This window comes from Mus pahari, chromosome 2, assembly GCF_900095145.1.
Source record: "Mus pahari chromosome 2, PAHARI_EIJ_v1.1, whole genome shotgun sequence".
In the NCBI taxonomy this organism is placed as follows: domain Eukaryota; kingdom Metazoa; phylum Chordata; class Mammalia; order Rodentia; family Muridae; genus Mus; species Mus pahari.
Window position 1 is genome coordinate 74,688,005 of NC_034591.1, and position 15,282 is coordinate 74,703,286.

The following is a 15,282-nucleotide window of genomic DNA, read 5'->3' on the forward strand; positions in this document are numbered from 1 at the left end:
AGCAAGCCAGGGGAAGCAAGCCAGTAAAGAACATCCCTCCATGGCCTCTGCATCAGCTCCTGCTTTCTGACCTGCTTGAGTTCCAGTCCTGCATCCTTGGGTGATAAACAGCAGTATGGAAATGTAAGCCGAATAAACCCTTTCCTCCCCAACTGCTTCTGGTGCAGGAATAGAAACCCTGACTAAGACAGTTGCATAACCAGGTCATTGGCCATTTTGGGACTTATTTAAAAGAATCCTTCACGCCAGAGATATAAGGCCTTAAAGTCACAGGTGGTAAAAAGATCTAAACCTCTAGACATGAGGCAAGTTTGTGAAAAGCTGGCTCCATATGTGCAGCAGGTCCATCCAGCCTTTGCTTGAAACGAATCTCCCAGGAATGAGAACAGGCTTGCCAGTGGCCAATGATTATTTTGGGCAAGCTATTAAGGTATTCATGCCTCAGTTACCTGAAGTGTTAAAGAAGATGCTACTACCAAAGTCCTGAGAGAATTATCAGGGTTTAATATATGTTATTAACAGCATTTTCCCTGATGTCTGTAAGTTTAAAATACATATAAAAGTACTTGTCTTTAAAAAGCTGGATTAGGGAGAGCAAAACTCACCAATTGAAGTTAAATACTCAATAACTTACAATACATGTAGATTTTGTTTAGGGAAAAGGAATATAAGTTTTCCACATTGTCTTCAGACCTTGGTGATGGTCAGGTCTCTTCCAAGGAAGTTTCTGGATGATGTTTTAGCCGTAGTCTCCTGCAACAGGACACAGAACAATATTATTGGGAGATGGATAGCATTTGGCCCAGAAATTCTTTCTATAGCAGGCAGCAGAGTTCAGAAGCAGAGCCACATCTACTGCAAGACTACTGCACATGCCGCAGTTTGTGCAAGGAGCAGTCAGCTATATCTGCATCAGCAATGACTAGGTACTGTACCTTTCCTCTAAGATCACTTCAGGAGGCACCTGGGAAGCTGCTCAGAAGTCACTGCTTTGGATGGGTGAAAGTTATGGCTGGTAGTTGTGGTAAAACTTCAGGCAAGAGCCAACAGTTCCCCAGTTCTCCAGCATGGATGTTCCCCACCCCTAAAGTCCATGAAATCGCCATTCAAACTGCCACTGGACAACAAATAAAGTAGGCTCTAGGAAAAAAAAACCTTTCGGTATGTGCTAGTCTTTCCAGTGCAAATGCCATTCAGGATGAGATGTGCAAGGGTTCCAGATGATGACCCCCAAGCCGCTTTCTTGGGCTGAAGCTGAAAGATGATTCTGTTAGATAACTGCAGAACTGCATAGTCCTTTAATGAAATGATCACTGCAGCCTTCTGAGAAATAACTTCCAGAGCTTCTAAAAAGATCTATCTCCTCATAGCTCAACCACATCCAAAGATTAGAAAGGAAAAATGTCAACGTTCATAGCACATGTTAAACTAGCAACACGAATGAAAGTAAACACGATCTTGCGGTAAACACGACTGTTTCTGCAAAACAGCCATAGCTTTACATAAAGTCATTTTTAAACTCATGGAAAAGTACACCAAAATAACACTAGCAAAATAAGTACCTATACCCTTCATATAGCTTAATGAAATCAATGTTTTAAACAATTTAAAAGAGATAAAATGGGAGCTGGGAATGTGGTCAGTGGGTAAAGTGCTGGCTGCAGAAGCCTGAAGACCTGAGTTCAGACCACTAGCATCAATGTAAAAAAAGATTTGGTGGTTTATTCTTGTAAACCTAGTGCTAAGGATGCCTCCAAAGGGATGTCTAGGGCTTGGTGGTTAGCTTTCCTAGCCCAGTAAGTTCCAGGTTCAGTGAGAAAGCCTATCTCAAAAAGTAAGACATAAAGGAAAACACCCAACATTAACTTTGTCCACACAAAAGCTTAAACACAGGTAGGACTTAGTATTTATTCTCCATCACATCCCTTAAACTTTCCAAAGCCATCGCCTAGAATTTCTTTATTCCTGTGCATATGTGCATGGTATTACATTTATAATCATAAAATATATCTCTATGTTTTAAAATAAGAAAAATCATTCTAGAGGTTATTACCTTTTAGTGACTTGTTTTTCTTGCTCAACATCATGTAACATACTATGTATAAACAGTCTTGTAGCAACAAGAATAGAAAACAGTTACAACAGAAAGATGATTAAATACCATGTGCCATATTTGCACAGTAGAGTTATGTATAGATGGTCTCCAAAAAGTCAGCTCTGTATTTGGATAGAGCTTCCTTTACCATACACAAATGGAATATGACTATAGAACCAATGTATAACAATATACAAGTGTAAAAGTGGGATGGATCTGATCCAATTAGATCATTGCTGCAGTTGAAAAGTCCATTTAAATGGAAGGCAATGGTTGCTAACTACATCTGGGGGCTTGTTTTGACACTCAGGCTTGTGTTGAGATTGCCATTCTGCATTCTTAGCTGTTTCCTTTCTTTTCTCTGTCTATTGACTTCCTGCTTGATCAGTTTTTCATTTGGATGCCTGTTCTATCTTAGGCTACTATGCCACAGTGACTGCTAGGTGGCTTAAAAAGACAAAAAAAAAAAAAAAAAATACAAAAATAAAATAAAAAAAAAAAAAAAAAAAAAAAAAAAAAAAAAGCCTTACTTTTCATGGGTATAAGCCTTGACTTATAAGATCTAAGTTCCAGGTAAAGGCCCACTGCCTTTCGTTTTGTTGTTACATTCTTATTGGATGGTTTCAAAGCTCCTAGTCTACCCATGTTGGTTCAACCCTTGTGACCTAAAAATGTTATTGCAGGTTGTTTGATCACACTGTGAACCATGAGATTGTGCTGTTTACTGAAAAACCTGTTTCTAGTTGTGGTGTGGCTTAGCCTTAGCACAGACCTTTAATTCCTCTGACTGGGATATGGGCACTACCATAGTACACACTTTTAATCATAAACAATAAAGGAAACGTTAATTTGTAGAAGGAAGCATCCATGTTTGAAAGGGATGTCTAACTGAGAGGCACACAAAGTGAAGAATCAAGGAAAGATTTGACAGAGTAGAATATACCCAGTTCTCATTAGAAGAGAGAGAAAAAAGAGGTTACTTAGGAGAGAAGAATTCAGAGAAAGAAAAGGAGAGGAGGCAGTTTTACTGGGGGAGTTTTACAGAGATAAGTTAGAGAGAGAGAGAGAGAGAGAGAGAGAGAGAGAGAGAGAACAAACTAGACACAGAACCAGCCAGAGAATGAGAGAGAACCAGAAAATTAGAACAGATTACCAGAGTTAGTTTGAGACCAAGCAGAGCAAAAAGTCAGAGGCCAAGAGAGAAGACAGATTGAATCAGTCAGCCTGGAGCCAGAACAGCTAAGTTGAATCAGCCAGCCAGAGACCAGAAAGAAGTAGGAAGGGGTGACCTAAATTAGTAGCAAGTCTCAGAGACTGAAAACATTCTAGGCCTAGATTAGATTGTATAGCGGCTAGAAGCTTCCAGGATTCAACCTAGGTCACCAGACAGAGGCAGTAAGCCTCTGAGATGACAATTACATCAGGAGAATAAAAGATAGTTTTACACACTTCCTATTGACCTATTGTGGATTAGGCTCCAACACCTGGAATTGGGGCAGGACCCAAAAATTCAGTTCATAAAAATACTATACATTATATTTTAATTATTTCACTGATGATCCTTTGCATTAAAAAGTGACAAAATTTCTCAGTTTTTCCCAAAGAGAACGAAGAAATTAGTACTTCCAATTCAACACTGCAATGATTTTCTGTATAGTTTCTCCTTCCTGTCTTACTACAGTATTTTTCTAGTCCTACACAATTATCGACATGTGCACTGCCATTCTACGTTCCTTCTTTCTGATATGTGCCCCTCAATGCTTTCAGCAATGACTTCCGAGTAGCACATCCTGTAGCTGTCCACACTGAATGAAGGTTAAAGGTGTTTTTGCCCTCCCTCACTGGGTACTAATGTTTCCCCCTGCATGTGGAAGGCATCTTCATTGCCTTCTGACATCTACTGTAGCCAGTGACAATTTGATGCCAGATGGCTAGCAGCTGGTACTGGTACCTTTTCTGAAATAACCATAGCATTTAAGTTTTTCTCATCCTTGAGGTCATTTTTGAAACCCTCCTACAAAGTCTTTAAGTATGCATTTTGTGACTGTTGTTGTTGCTGTTGCTGTTGTTGCTTTAGGTCTGTTTCAATAAAGGTCTGGTGTTGCATGTGGCTTTCCCATTGCCCTGACTGTCCTGAGGCATGTGCAGTCCTTTATCTCCTATGCTTTCATTTTTTAATCAACTGGTAAATTATTTACAATAGAATTCACCTTTTTATATATGCGTCTTGTGGTTTTTCATATAGTCACAGAGTTATGTAATCATTACCATCATCTAAATTCTAAAAGTTTAATCCCCTCACCCCCAAATCCCATGCCCTTGAAAAGTCACCCCATACTCCTCTATCTACATAGTATATGCCATCAGTACCCAAGTCAAGTCTCTTGGAATATGTCATACAAACAGAATCACTGACATGATTTTTGTGTCTGGCTTCTACTGAGAGAAGTGTTCTCAAGGATCTTCAGAATATACAGCAATTCATTCATTTGGAATAGATGCTGGAATGTAGGTGGTTTCTACATTGGACTACTATGGGAAACTTTATTGTGAATATGTGAGAACAAAGTTTCCTATAAGAATTGCTTTCAATTCTCTAGCATACGAATCTAGAATTCCTGGGTCATTTGATGACATAAAAGATTTTATTTTGTTTTGCGACAAGGTTTTTCTGTGCAGCCCAAGCTGACTGGAACTTGCCATTGAGTCTGGGTTGCTGTTCAACACTTGATCCCTCTTACTCTGCCCCACATACAGCAACCAGCATGCACCAGGATACTTGCATACATTTAACTTTTTAACAAATTGTAAAAATTTCCCAAAGAGCTCTGTGACTGTCAAGCACTGTGGAAGGATTCCAGTTTCTCCTCATCTTCATTTAAATGTTATTGTTCATCTTTTTTTTCCTGCCATCCACTACATTTGAAGGCAGATTCCCACCAAGTTTGAATTGTATTTCTCTGACTAAGGATACTAGTTAGTCATCTAGTTATACATTTAGTGATCATTTGAAGTTCTGTGACAAACTGCTTGTTCTTCTCCTTGTCCATTTGTGAGCTTGGCTCTTGGGCTTTTACTGTTTAGCTTCTCAAGTTCACTATAGGTTCTAACTAACCCCTACTCAGACATATTATTTGCCAATAGTTTTCTTATTGTTCAATTTGCCTTTAAACACAGTTGGTAATGTTGTTTTCCCCAAAGTCTATTATTTTGATGAGGCCCAATTTACCTGTCACTTCTTATGTTAGCACTGGAATTCCTGTGTTTTGTGTTCTGTGCTTCTTTCCATTCTGCCTGTCCCACTGTGATAGCTCTACAGCCTGCCTAGGGCTTGAACTTACTTTCACTTGATCCCTTAAATCAGGGAAGAGCTTGTGATGATACTTTGTCTCTAACCCCCCAAGTCATAGTTGGAGGATTAGAGATTCACTTGCAGTGCTGGCCTTGTCTGATAAGAAGGCACATGGTTGTTTGCCCATTGGTCAGTAGCTCAGGCTAGAGCTCAAAACAAAGGCCACCAGCAGGGTTTTTACCTTTCTTGTCCCTGTCCTGTATTCTGACTAGGTCCCTATTTATATCAGGCCTGCATCCCAGAAGATTTTTTTTTTTTTACTACCTTCTGGACCTTCTTGACAGACCTTGCTTGGGCTATGGAGCACAGCTGTTCCACAACATCAGTCCTGTGGTGAACCCTGTGTAAGTCCCCTTTGTTTCTCCTTCTCAGAGCTGTTTGTCTCTTACACTGTCTTTCAAGACTTTATTTTATTTATTATTATCATTATTTATTTATTTATTTATTTATTTATTTCTGGTTTTTCAAGACAGGGTTTCTCTGTATAGCCCTGGCTATCCTGGAACTCACTCTGTAGACCAGGCTGGCCTCGAACTCAGAAATCTGCTTGCCTCTGCCTCCCAAGTGCTTGGATTAAAGGTGTGTGCCGCCACTGCCGGGCTCATTTTTCTATTTTGTCTATCTCTGCATGTGTTTGAAGCAGAGGAGTATATATCAAGGAATGAACATCTCAGGTTATCCTGACCAGAATTCACAAGAAGAGTTTCATCACTTAATGACTGAATCAAGTAGCCAGTAGCTGATTGGTGTGATCATACTCAATTCAGCCTTGATGATGGCGATAAGGCCTAACTCTTAAACTCTTCAGCTAGGTCCATTCAAATGACTGCATGATCCATGCTTTTAAAACTCTTGTTTGTTGGTGATAGTTAAGGATTTTCTATAATATAGCTGTGGTATAATCACCAGCTCCTTTAAAGCAGAGCTTGAGAAGACACTAGCCAGATCTGAGTAGGTAGCCATAACACCATCTAAATAAGAAGGAGGAACCATCTATAGTTCTTGAGGTAGGAAGGGATTGAAGAGAGCTGATGATTATAATTAGCAAGTTAGAGGCATCTGCGAGACAGAGTACCTGCAACTGTGTCATGCATTTTGACACACAGGCTTTTGAGATGGCCAGAACTTCGAAAGTAAGACCTATGGGCAAGTATGGACTGACAAACTCAGATAAAAAGACAAAGCTTCCATCATGGTGATTCATGGGCCATATAAGCCTAACAAGCTACCTCGGTACTCAGCACAGCAAGTGGGTCAACATCAGGTCTGCATAGTCTCGTCGTAGATGGCCAGGATGACCTCTGGGATCCTCCCTGGCTCAAGAGTGAGATCTCTTTCCAATATGCAGACATGATCACTTTCCACTGGCATTGCTGGTGTGATGTTAGCTTCCTCCTGATGCTCAGAATTCTGAAGTGCACAATAACCACAGCAGGCACATGATAAGATAACTTCTAAGCACTGAGGATGGGTTCTCTCTAAGGAACCACAACTCTCACTCACAGAAGCTTTCTGGATACTAATGGGCATCTGCTTATCACCTTGGCAGTCTGGGGATCAGAAAGTAGAATGAGGGACTTCACTGTAGAGAAAGCTAACTATCAACAGGTAAAAGCACTTTGAAGAAAATCAGTGCCACACAATATTAATTTTACCCAGATGGTTTGGAGAAAGCTGCAAAGGGAAATAAGCCAAGGGAAACTAGTTTCAGGCAGTCACAGAAGCAAGACAACTCAGGGCTCCTTAGCAGACAATGATGGAATCCATGGGTCAGGTCTGTGCACAGAGCTACAGAGCATAAAGCGAAATACCAGGTCAATGTGGATTAGGGTTCATCTGTCAAGAATGCTACTCATTGCAAAGTGAGCTATTATTTTGCCTACAAGCAAGAAAAAAATGTTAATCAAATTATCACATACCATGAATTACAAACCAGCCTAATTTCAGAGTGATTTAAAAATACAAGACAATATGCTTCTCACAATAGTTGAAACATAGTAATTCCCCAAGGCAGAAATCTAAAAGATAACTTCACATTAGTAAAGGTATTTTTAAGAAGACAAAGGCAAAGAAAATAAGGATGAGTTATTTTCCACCAAAGTAGTAAGTTATAAAACATAATATTTAGCATTGGCAAAAAGATAGCAAAATGTGCACATTAATTAATTAATTATAATAAGAGATAAATTAATATTATTAAAAGGAATCTTCGCAAGAATCTAAGTATCTACACATTCTTAAGCCAGGATTTCTCTTTTTTTCATTTTTTTATTATTATTTTCTTTCTTTACATTTCAAATGCTATCCGGAAAGTTCCCTATACCTCCCCAGCCCCTGCTTCCCTACCCACCCACTCCCACTACTTGGCCCTGGACTTCCCCTGTGCTGGGTCATATAAAGTTTGCAAGACCAAGGGGCCTCTTTTCCTAATGATGGCCGATTAGGCCATCTTCTGCTACATATGCAGCTAGAGACACGAGCTCAGGGGGTACTGGTTAAGCCAGGATTTCTAACCCAGGAATATCCCTCATTCCATACTTAGACTCCAAATATTTATAGACAAGAATGTACCATGAGTATAATAATAAAAGTAATCATTACATATATAAGTAAACTGACATAACCATAGACACATTAGCCAATTACCAAGATATTGGTTAATTTACTAACATGTAGAAGACATTTCAAAATGGATAAAACAAAATTCTATATAAGGTAGAGATTTAATTCAAGAAAAAAAAATGTGTAATAAGACGTAGAAGGAGAGGGGATCTTAGTTAATGGATAACATTAGCACTAAAAAAAACATTTTTCTTTCTATAGTCTTTCTTATTATTATAAAAAAGGTTACAATGTCCATGTATACCTTTTATAGTGCCTCTTTCTCAAAACAAATCCCACTATAGTTAAGCTTGTAACAGGGGGTGTTATGCTACCCATGTCAAGCTACTATCCACAGAGTCTAGCAGACATTAGTCTTCCTTGCACCTACATATGAGCATTATGGGTGAATATTTTCCTAGGAGATTCTAGAAGGGAACTGGGTCATATTGGCTTTCATATTTGTAATAGTAGACCTTCACTGTGCCTTCCATATGTACACACACACATACACACACACACACACACACACACACAAACTCTGTATGAGTGGGTTCTAAGGTTAGAGCTGTCAGTTCTAATCCTTAGAGAGATGATGTAGGTGAGAAAAGTAAAGTTCCAAGACAAAAGGGCACAGAAGGGGTTTGAAAGTTAATCTGTCTGTCTGTCTCTCTGTCTTTTACCTATGTATGTATGTATGTATGTATGTATGTATGTATGTATCTATCTATCTATCTATCTATCTATCTATCTATCTATCTATCTATCTATCTATATCTACCTAGCCATGACTCTATCTCTATCTCTTTACCTATCTCTATCTCTCTCTGCCCATTCATTTTCCCTGAACTACCTGATTCTCAGAAGTAGATGCTTCATAGCCTTCACAAAAAAAGAGCACAGTTTCACTCTGTCCATTGCTGAGTGGAAGATTGTGTGGGAACAGCATGGTCACATCTGGAAGAAACTCACAAGTGAAAGCAACAGACACAACCACTCCCTGATAAGGTGGACTTGAACAGAGGATTTTCTACAGATGCTGCTGCCAGCGCTCGAAACACTAGTGCTTTCTGTCGAGTGTGGTCACGGAGATAATAGGGCAATGTCATTTACCTACCTGGCAAGGTTATGCGACTTGTGGAACTAGTGCTTGGAGCAGGTGAGCCATGAGAACGCTTCTTTGTACCTATGAATAGGAAAGAGAAGATAAGGAAAGTATAATCAGGATTGGCAGATGCTCATCTGATACAGATGTCTGGGACTGAAAATACCATGTAGAAGATGGCTGGTCAAGGTTACATGTGTGTATTCTATGGCACAGAGAAGCCAGAAGTTCAGCTTGTGCCTTTGTGAGATTGTACTTAGTACTTCTGGATAGTAGTTTGGCGTGCTAGGTAGCAATGCTCTTGAGCAGGACACCTCAGTATTAGTAGAGATTATTGATAAGTATGTAGTTATCAGGGATACCAATTTTAGTGTTCTAGAGTGGAGACTATAATAGTTGAAAGCTCCACGTAGTTATAATATGTATATAGGGTGGGGATCAGCAGTGGGGAAATGGAAAGTTTGGAATTTAGAACTGAGCAATTAGGGATTTAAAATATGTTTTATCTACAGCCTTTTCCTGGAATTGGATCATGAATGGGATCTGTCAGAGTCTTAGATCTTCAACTAGAAATGACTGAACAGCTATGTCTAAGTTTTCTGGCACGGTAGGGTGTGTTAGTGCACTCAGAAACTGGGGAAACCACTGATGTTATGTTAGCAGGGTCCTGGAGCTTCCAGCAGATGGTGACTAACTCTCATTCGCAAAGTCAGTATCTTTATAATCCTTATTGAAGAGAAATAGGCATGGAAGCCATACTCAGCAGCAACACATATGATGAGCCCTTCAAAGAGATGTGAAGAGAATTCTTTTGGTTGAACCATACACTGTTTCACTTTGTAACTCATGCTAGCCTGGACCTCAATAGTCTTCTATCTCAGTCTCCTGAGAATTGTGTTACAGGTATGTATCCCCATGTGTGTTCAGAAATAAATTAAGCAAAGAATATACATAAGCTAATGCTATTTCTGTTACGAGTTCCTACAATTGCCCAATGTCTTAGCTACTTTTCTATTGCTGTAATAAAACAGCACAACTAAGGCAGATTATAAAAGAAAGCATTTAATTTGTCTTGTGGTTTCAGAGAATTAGAGTCCATGTGGTAGAACAAAGATATGACAACAGGAATAGCTGAGACATTCACATCTCCATTCTCAAGTAAGGAGGTAGAGAAGGAACACCGAGAATGACACAAGTCTATAAAACCCACAACCCACCCCACAGGGACACACCTCCTCCTCCAAGGCCACATCTGGTCAGTCTTCCTAAAGTTTTATAAACCACATATTTAAACAAATGGGGACCACCACTGTCCTTCAAACCACTACACGCAAACTATTAGTAAAGTCATATGCAGAGAACTAGGGTGCCTACAAGTTGTACTAATGAATTAAACCATGTAATCTTGGACCAGGTAAAGATAACAAGAGTGATCAGCATCAGAGGATGTATGAACCCAGAACTGGAGATGTGTGGGTAGTCAGTGAGGTTTTCCTACTCTAGAGTCTCCTGGTATAGTGCGGAGACATAGCTACTGCAAGGTGCAGAGACATAGCTTCTGCGCAGTACCAGGGACTGCTTTCTTTCCCCCTCCCTCGACACCCTCAAGATCCTCACACATCCAATATCATCTCTCTCTCTCTCTCTCTCTCTCTCTCTCTCTCTCTCTCTCTCTCTNAGTGGCAACTATGCAGAACAGAGTTCAGTTTCTAATATACTCTCTCTTCTCTCTCTCTCTCTCTCTCTCTCTCTCTCTCTCTCTCTCTCTCTCTCTCTCTCTCCTCCCCTTCTTTCTCCCTTCCATTCTCTCTAAAAAGAAACAAATCAAAACAAGAACCATGGGGTCCAATTTGTACTGGTTAATTGCTCTTGAGCATGGGGCTTGCCCTAGAGTGTGGATGCCATCCCTTGTCACTCCACCGAAGAAAACAGATTTTTTCCCTCTTGCATTAGCTATCAATAGCCTAGAGGTAGCACTCTTGGCCCACTTCTGCTGAGATTTTGTATGGCTTGAGTTTGTGTGGGTCTTGTGCATGGCATCTCAATCTCTGTGAGTTCAAACATGCATCAGTTTTTTTTTTTTAATGTCTAAAGATATTTTTCCCCTTGAGGTTGCCCATAATCTCTGGCTTTTACAATCTCTTCCATATTGATTTCTTGATGGGGGAGGTGTGATTAAGACATTCCATTTAGGGTTAAGTGATCCCTAAATGTCTTTCACTTTGTACATTGTCCAGCTGTGAGACTCTGTGTTAATTGCCTGTGAGAAGATGTTTCTCTGATGAGGGTTGAGTAATACACTGATATATAAGTACAACAATGTATCTTTAAGAGTTGTTTTATGTTCACATAGTAGAATAGCAGTAGTTAGTTTTTGATGCCCAGTGTCTTCTACCCTTTCCTGGGCAATCTAGCTCGTCGCACACCGAGCTGGGGTAGAGAGAGGGAACCTTAATCCAGTGTAGGTGGGAGCAGTACAGGGTCTCCATCAGTAATGAATATACAGGCAAAAACCACACCTAGGAACAGCTTTGGGGACTGTTTTGTTTATTTAGGGGAGGGTGGGATAGTGAAATGGTATTTATGATCCTGGGAAGATGGCCAGGATCTCTGGGTCAAGGTTTGTGTGGACCTGTCCATTGGCCTGGACAGGGGTATTAGAAGATGCTTTGTCTACATACTCAGGGGCTGTAGGGTCAAGGAGGAGAATACCTTATAAGGTCAAACAAGGAATGAAGCCCAATAACCGTCAGAGTAATAAATTCGTGCTAGGTTTAATGGTGGGGCAGCTGGCTTTATGGCACCAGGTTGGGAGGGGGAGGGAGCCAACTCTTGCTGTCCTCATATTTGAGGTATCCAGGATTGAAGCTTCCTGGACCCTTCCTCCATAGTCCTGAGCCATTATGGTCCCACAAGCTTTTGCCTAGGGTTCATGTCCTCTCTAGTTTCAAGTTCTTGGCTTCATTAACAATGTCAAGTATTTGTTCCATCTCATAGAGTGGGCTTGGCTGGTTAGACTCACAACATTCATGCTGCTGTTGCACCATGGACATATCCTGCAGGCATGACAGAGCAAGACAGTGCATAGGTTTTTTTTTTTTTTTTCATCTTTTCCTCTTGCTGAGGCAACTTCAGGTTTAACTAGAATTTGATCTCCTTGATGGAGAACTTTATGTAAAATTGCCCTTCTCTACTCAAATAACCCACAGTCAAGCTGCCCCAGCTAACTTATCTTGCCTCTGTAAAAATACCTATTTTTTTTTGAAGATCTCCATCTCTAGCTAACTACTTATCTTAGCCTCTGTTAAACTATTTGTTTTTTTACAAAACATCTGCCTGAAGCAGCAGAATAAGATACCAAACAATGGTTCTTGTCTTTAAAAGACCCTTGCTCTAAATACTTGAGGATACACTTAGGTTCTGTATACCTGAGTATAGTCCCAGCTGGTTAGAATAAATACTTCCAGTTGGCTATAAAATGCGTCTGAGTGGTTATCTCTGGTGGGATTTCCATAACACTGGCAGGGCACTGTTGTAGCTTGCAGGTTAAGATATGTGGGTGAGATTAGTAATTACTTTTCTCCTCCAGCAGAATAGATAGCACTTTCCATCACTGTGAATGGCAGTCAGCAGAGGTGAAACTTCTGGTTGATTTCTCCATGTTCTGTGACATAAGTATTTTATGTCTTCATCAACATGGTCTTATTTTCAAGTTGTGGAGGGTAACCAATAGTTTTGACAAAAACCTGTTATGTTTCAGGTGTCTATGAGATCCCTTTAGCCACCAATTCAAATGGTGTAACCCATTCATGGTACTGGTGTTTTTATTTGGTAGTGTATGATGGGTATTCCTATCATGACCGAGAAGCAAGTTGGGGAGGAAAGGGTTTATTCAGCTTATACTTCCACATTGCTGTTCATCACCGAAGGAAATCAGGACCGGAACTCAGGCAGGTCAGAAAGCAGGAGCTGATGTAGAGGCCATGGAGGGATGTTTCTTACTGGCTTGCTTCCCCTGGCTTACTCAGCTTGCTTTCTTATAGAACCCAAGACTACCAGCCTAGGGATGGCACCTCCCACAATGGGCCCTCCCCCCCTTGATCACTAATTGAGAAAATATCCCACAGCTGGATCTCAAGGAGATATTTCCTGAACTGAAGCTCCTTTCTCTGTGACAACTTCAGCTTGTGTCAAGTTGACACACAAAACCAGCCAGTACAGAGCCCCAATTAAATGATGTCCTTATATGAATTGCCTTGGTGATGGTGTCTGTCCACAGCAATGTAAACCCTAAGACAGGCTAGAGAAGCAGTTGAATGTTATAATCAGTGCTTAATGGACCATTCTTGTAGGAGCTTGGAAGACAATAATGCTGAGAGCAATGTGGATGCTGAAAGCCCAGTTCAAGAAGTTTCATATGGGAACAATATTAGCTAAAGGCTAGAAACCATTGGGATATTTTGGCAAAGCATGTGATTATTTTCTTCTCTTTCTCTTTAAAATCTTCTGGCGGCTAAACTGAAGACTTTGAGATTAAATCCCTTAGCAGAGTAGATTTCATGATAGCCTCCTAATCACTTTGTCATGTGGTTATTAGTGATCACTCTTATGCAGATCTACAGTGAAAAAGAGCTCACGGGGGGGGGGGGGTAAAAAGAAATACAAAATGCTGAGATTGAGGAGAAAAAGATCACCAGGAAATTTAATGTTAGACCTAAATTTTGTGTTCAACGAGATGAAAAGCTTAAAGAAAGTCTGATGCAAAATGGAGTAAAGGGAGAAGGTGCCCTCAGGGGCAGACTCCATTCAACCAAGCTTCTTCCAACTTATAATAAGGAGCCCAGAGAATTAAAGGAGAGCTTATACAACAAAGGACAGTACCAACAAATCCAAGCTTATGCCAATACATGCAGGGGACCAAGTTCCTCCCCAGGCAAGCAGAACTGAGCAGATTCCAACCATGAGATTCTGAGTGTAGAGTCAAGGAAACCAGAGTAAAGAGGTTGTAGACTCTTCCTCTGCAGTTAAAGTCACAGGCTGAGGGCAGGGAGTCCCCTGCATGCAGGACTGGAGAGGCCATGGCTGAGAGATGTCTACTGAGAGCTTCAAACACCAGAAGAAAAAGAATTGTGTTGCAGTTAACAGAGCTGGAAGGGTTTGAAAATCGAAGCCTTTTGATTTGAGCTTTTGGTCTTTTTAGACTTTTAAACAGTTTTGAGACTGTGGAAGACTGGGGACTTTTCAAGTCAGACTAAATGTACTTTGCCTATGGGAGTCAGGGAAGGAAATGTGGTTTGAATGTGAATGACCTCCACATGTTCATAGAGTGAATGTTTGATTCCCTGTGGCAGCTTCATCAGGGACTCCATATTCACTCTGTCAGTGTTTGCCAGCCTTGGTGAGAGTATGGGTCACATTGCCATCTGCAGACATTTGAGCCCTTTAATCAGGAGTGAGGTATTGGTGGGATGGGCTTGGCTTGGCACTTCCAGTGTGAATGCTCAGTGAAGAGACTGTTTTGAAGCTGAAGAGAGGAGCCATCTTTCTTCTGAACCACCAATGTGCTTTGGCCTCACAGGTGCTATGGATTCTTAAGTAATCTCTGCTCATGTATCTTTAGGTTTCCAGAAAACTCACATCTGGCTTATGACTTATTACTGTGAACTGGGAAGTTTCTTTTTTTCCCTGCCTTTCCACATAAAGACAATTTCCTGGGTTATTAGTTTTCCTTTATCCTTCCACTCTTATTCTGCTTTTTCTTTTTTTCCCCTCTGCCCCTTCTCATTCTTTCTGTATATGTCTGTGGGTTCATGTGTGCTGTATGTATGCATGCACACATAAGTGTGTAGGCCACAGAACAACATCAGTTGTCATTCTTCTGTCACTGTCCACCATGGTTTTAGAACAGAGTTGGTATGGTGGTTTGAATGATAACAGCCTCCATAAGCTTATAAGTGTGGATGCTTGGTGCCCTGGTTGGTTAGTGAAACTGGGAAGGATTAGGAGCTGTGGTTATGTTGGAGTAGGTGTGGTCTGGTTACAGGAGTTGTGTCACTGGGGTTGGGTTTTGAGGTTTCAAATGCCCATACCAGACCTGCTCTCTCTCTCTCTCTCTCTCTCTCTCTCTCT

At 40.6% G+C, this 15,282-nt stretch overlaps 1 protein-coding gene across 6 annotated transcripts in view; it reads right to left on the minus strand.

Annotated features, from left to right (window-relative positions):
- Pde1c (phosphodiesterase 1C) overlaps window positions 1-15,282 on the minus strand; it is a 446,341-nt gene that overhangs the window by 16,961 nt on the left and 414,098 nt on the right. For 3 of the 6 annotated variants that reach the window (XM_029534988.1, XM_021191845.2, XM_029534984.1), the window contains one exon: window positions 9,166-9,234. In XM_029534988.1, coding sequence (XP_029390848.1) covers window positions 9,166-9,234 — 69 coding nt within the window. Of the gene's footprint in view, window positions 1-217; window positions 754-9,165; window positions 9,235-15,282 lie in introns of those variants that run through there. The other 3 variants (XM_029534987.1, XM_029534983.1, XM_029534986.1) reach the window with 3 other exon arrangements.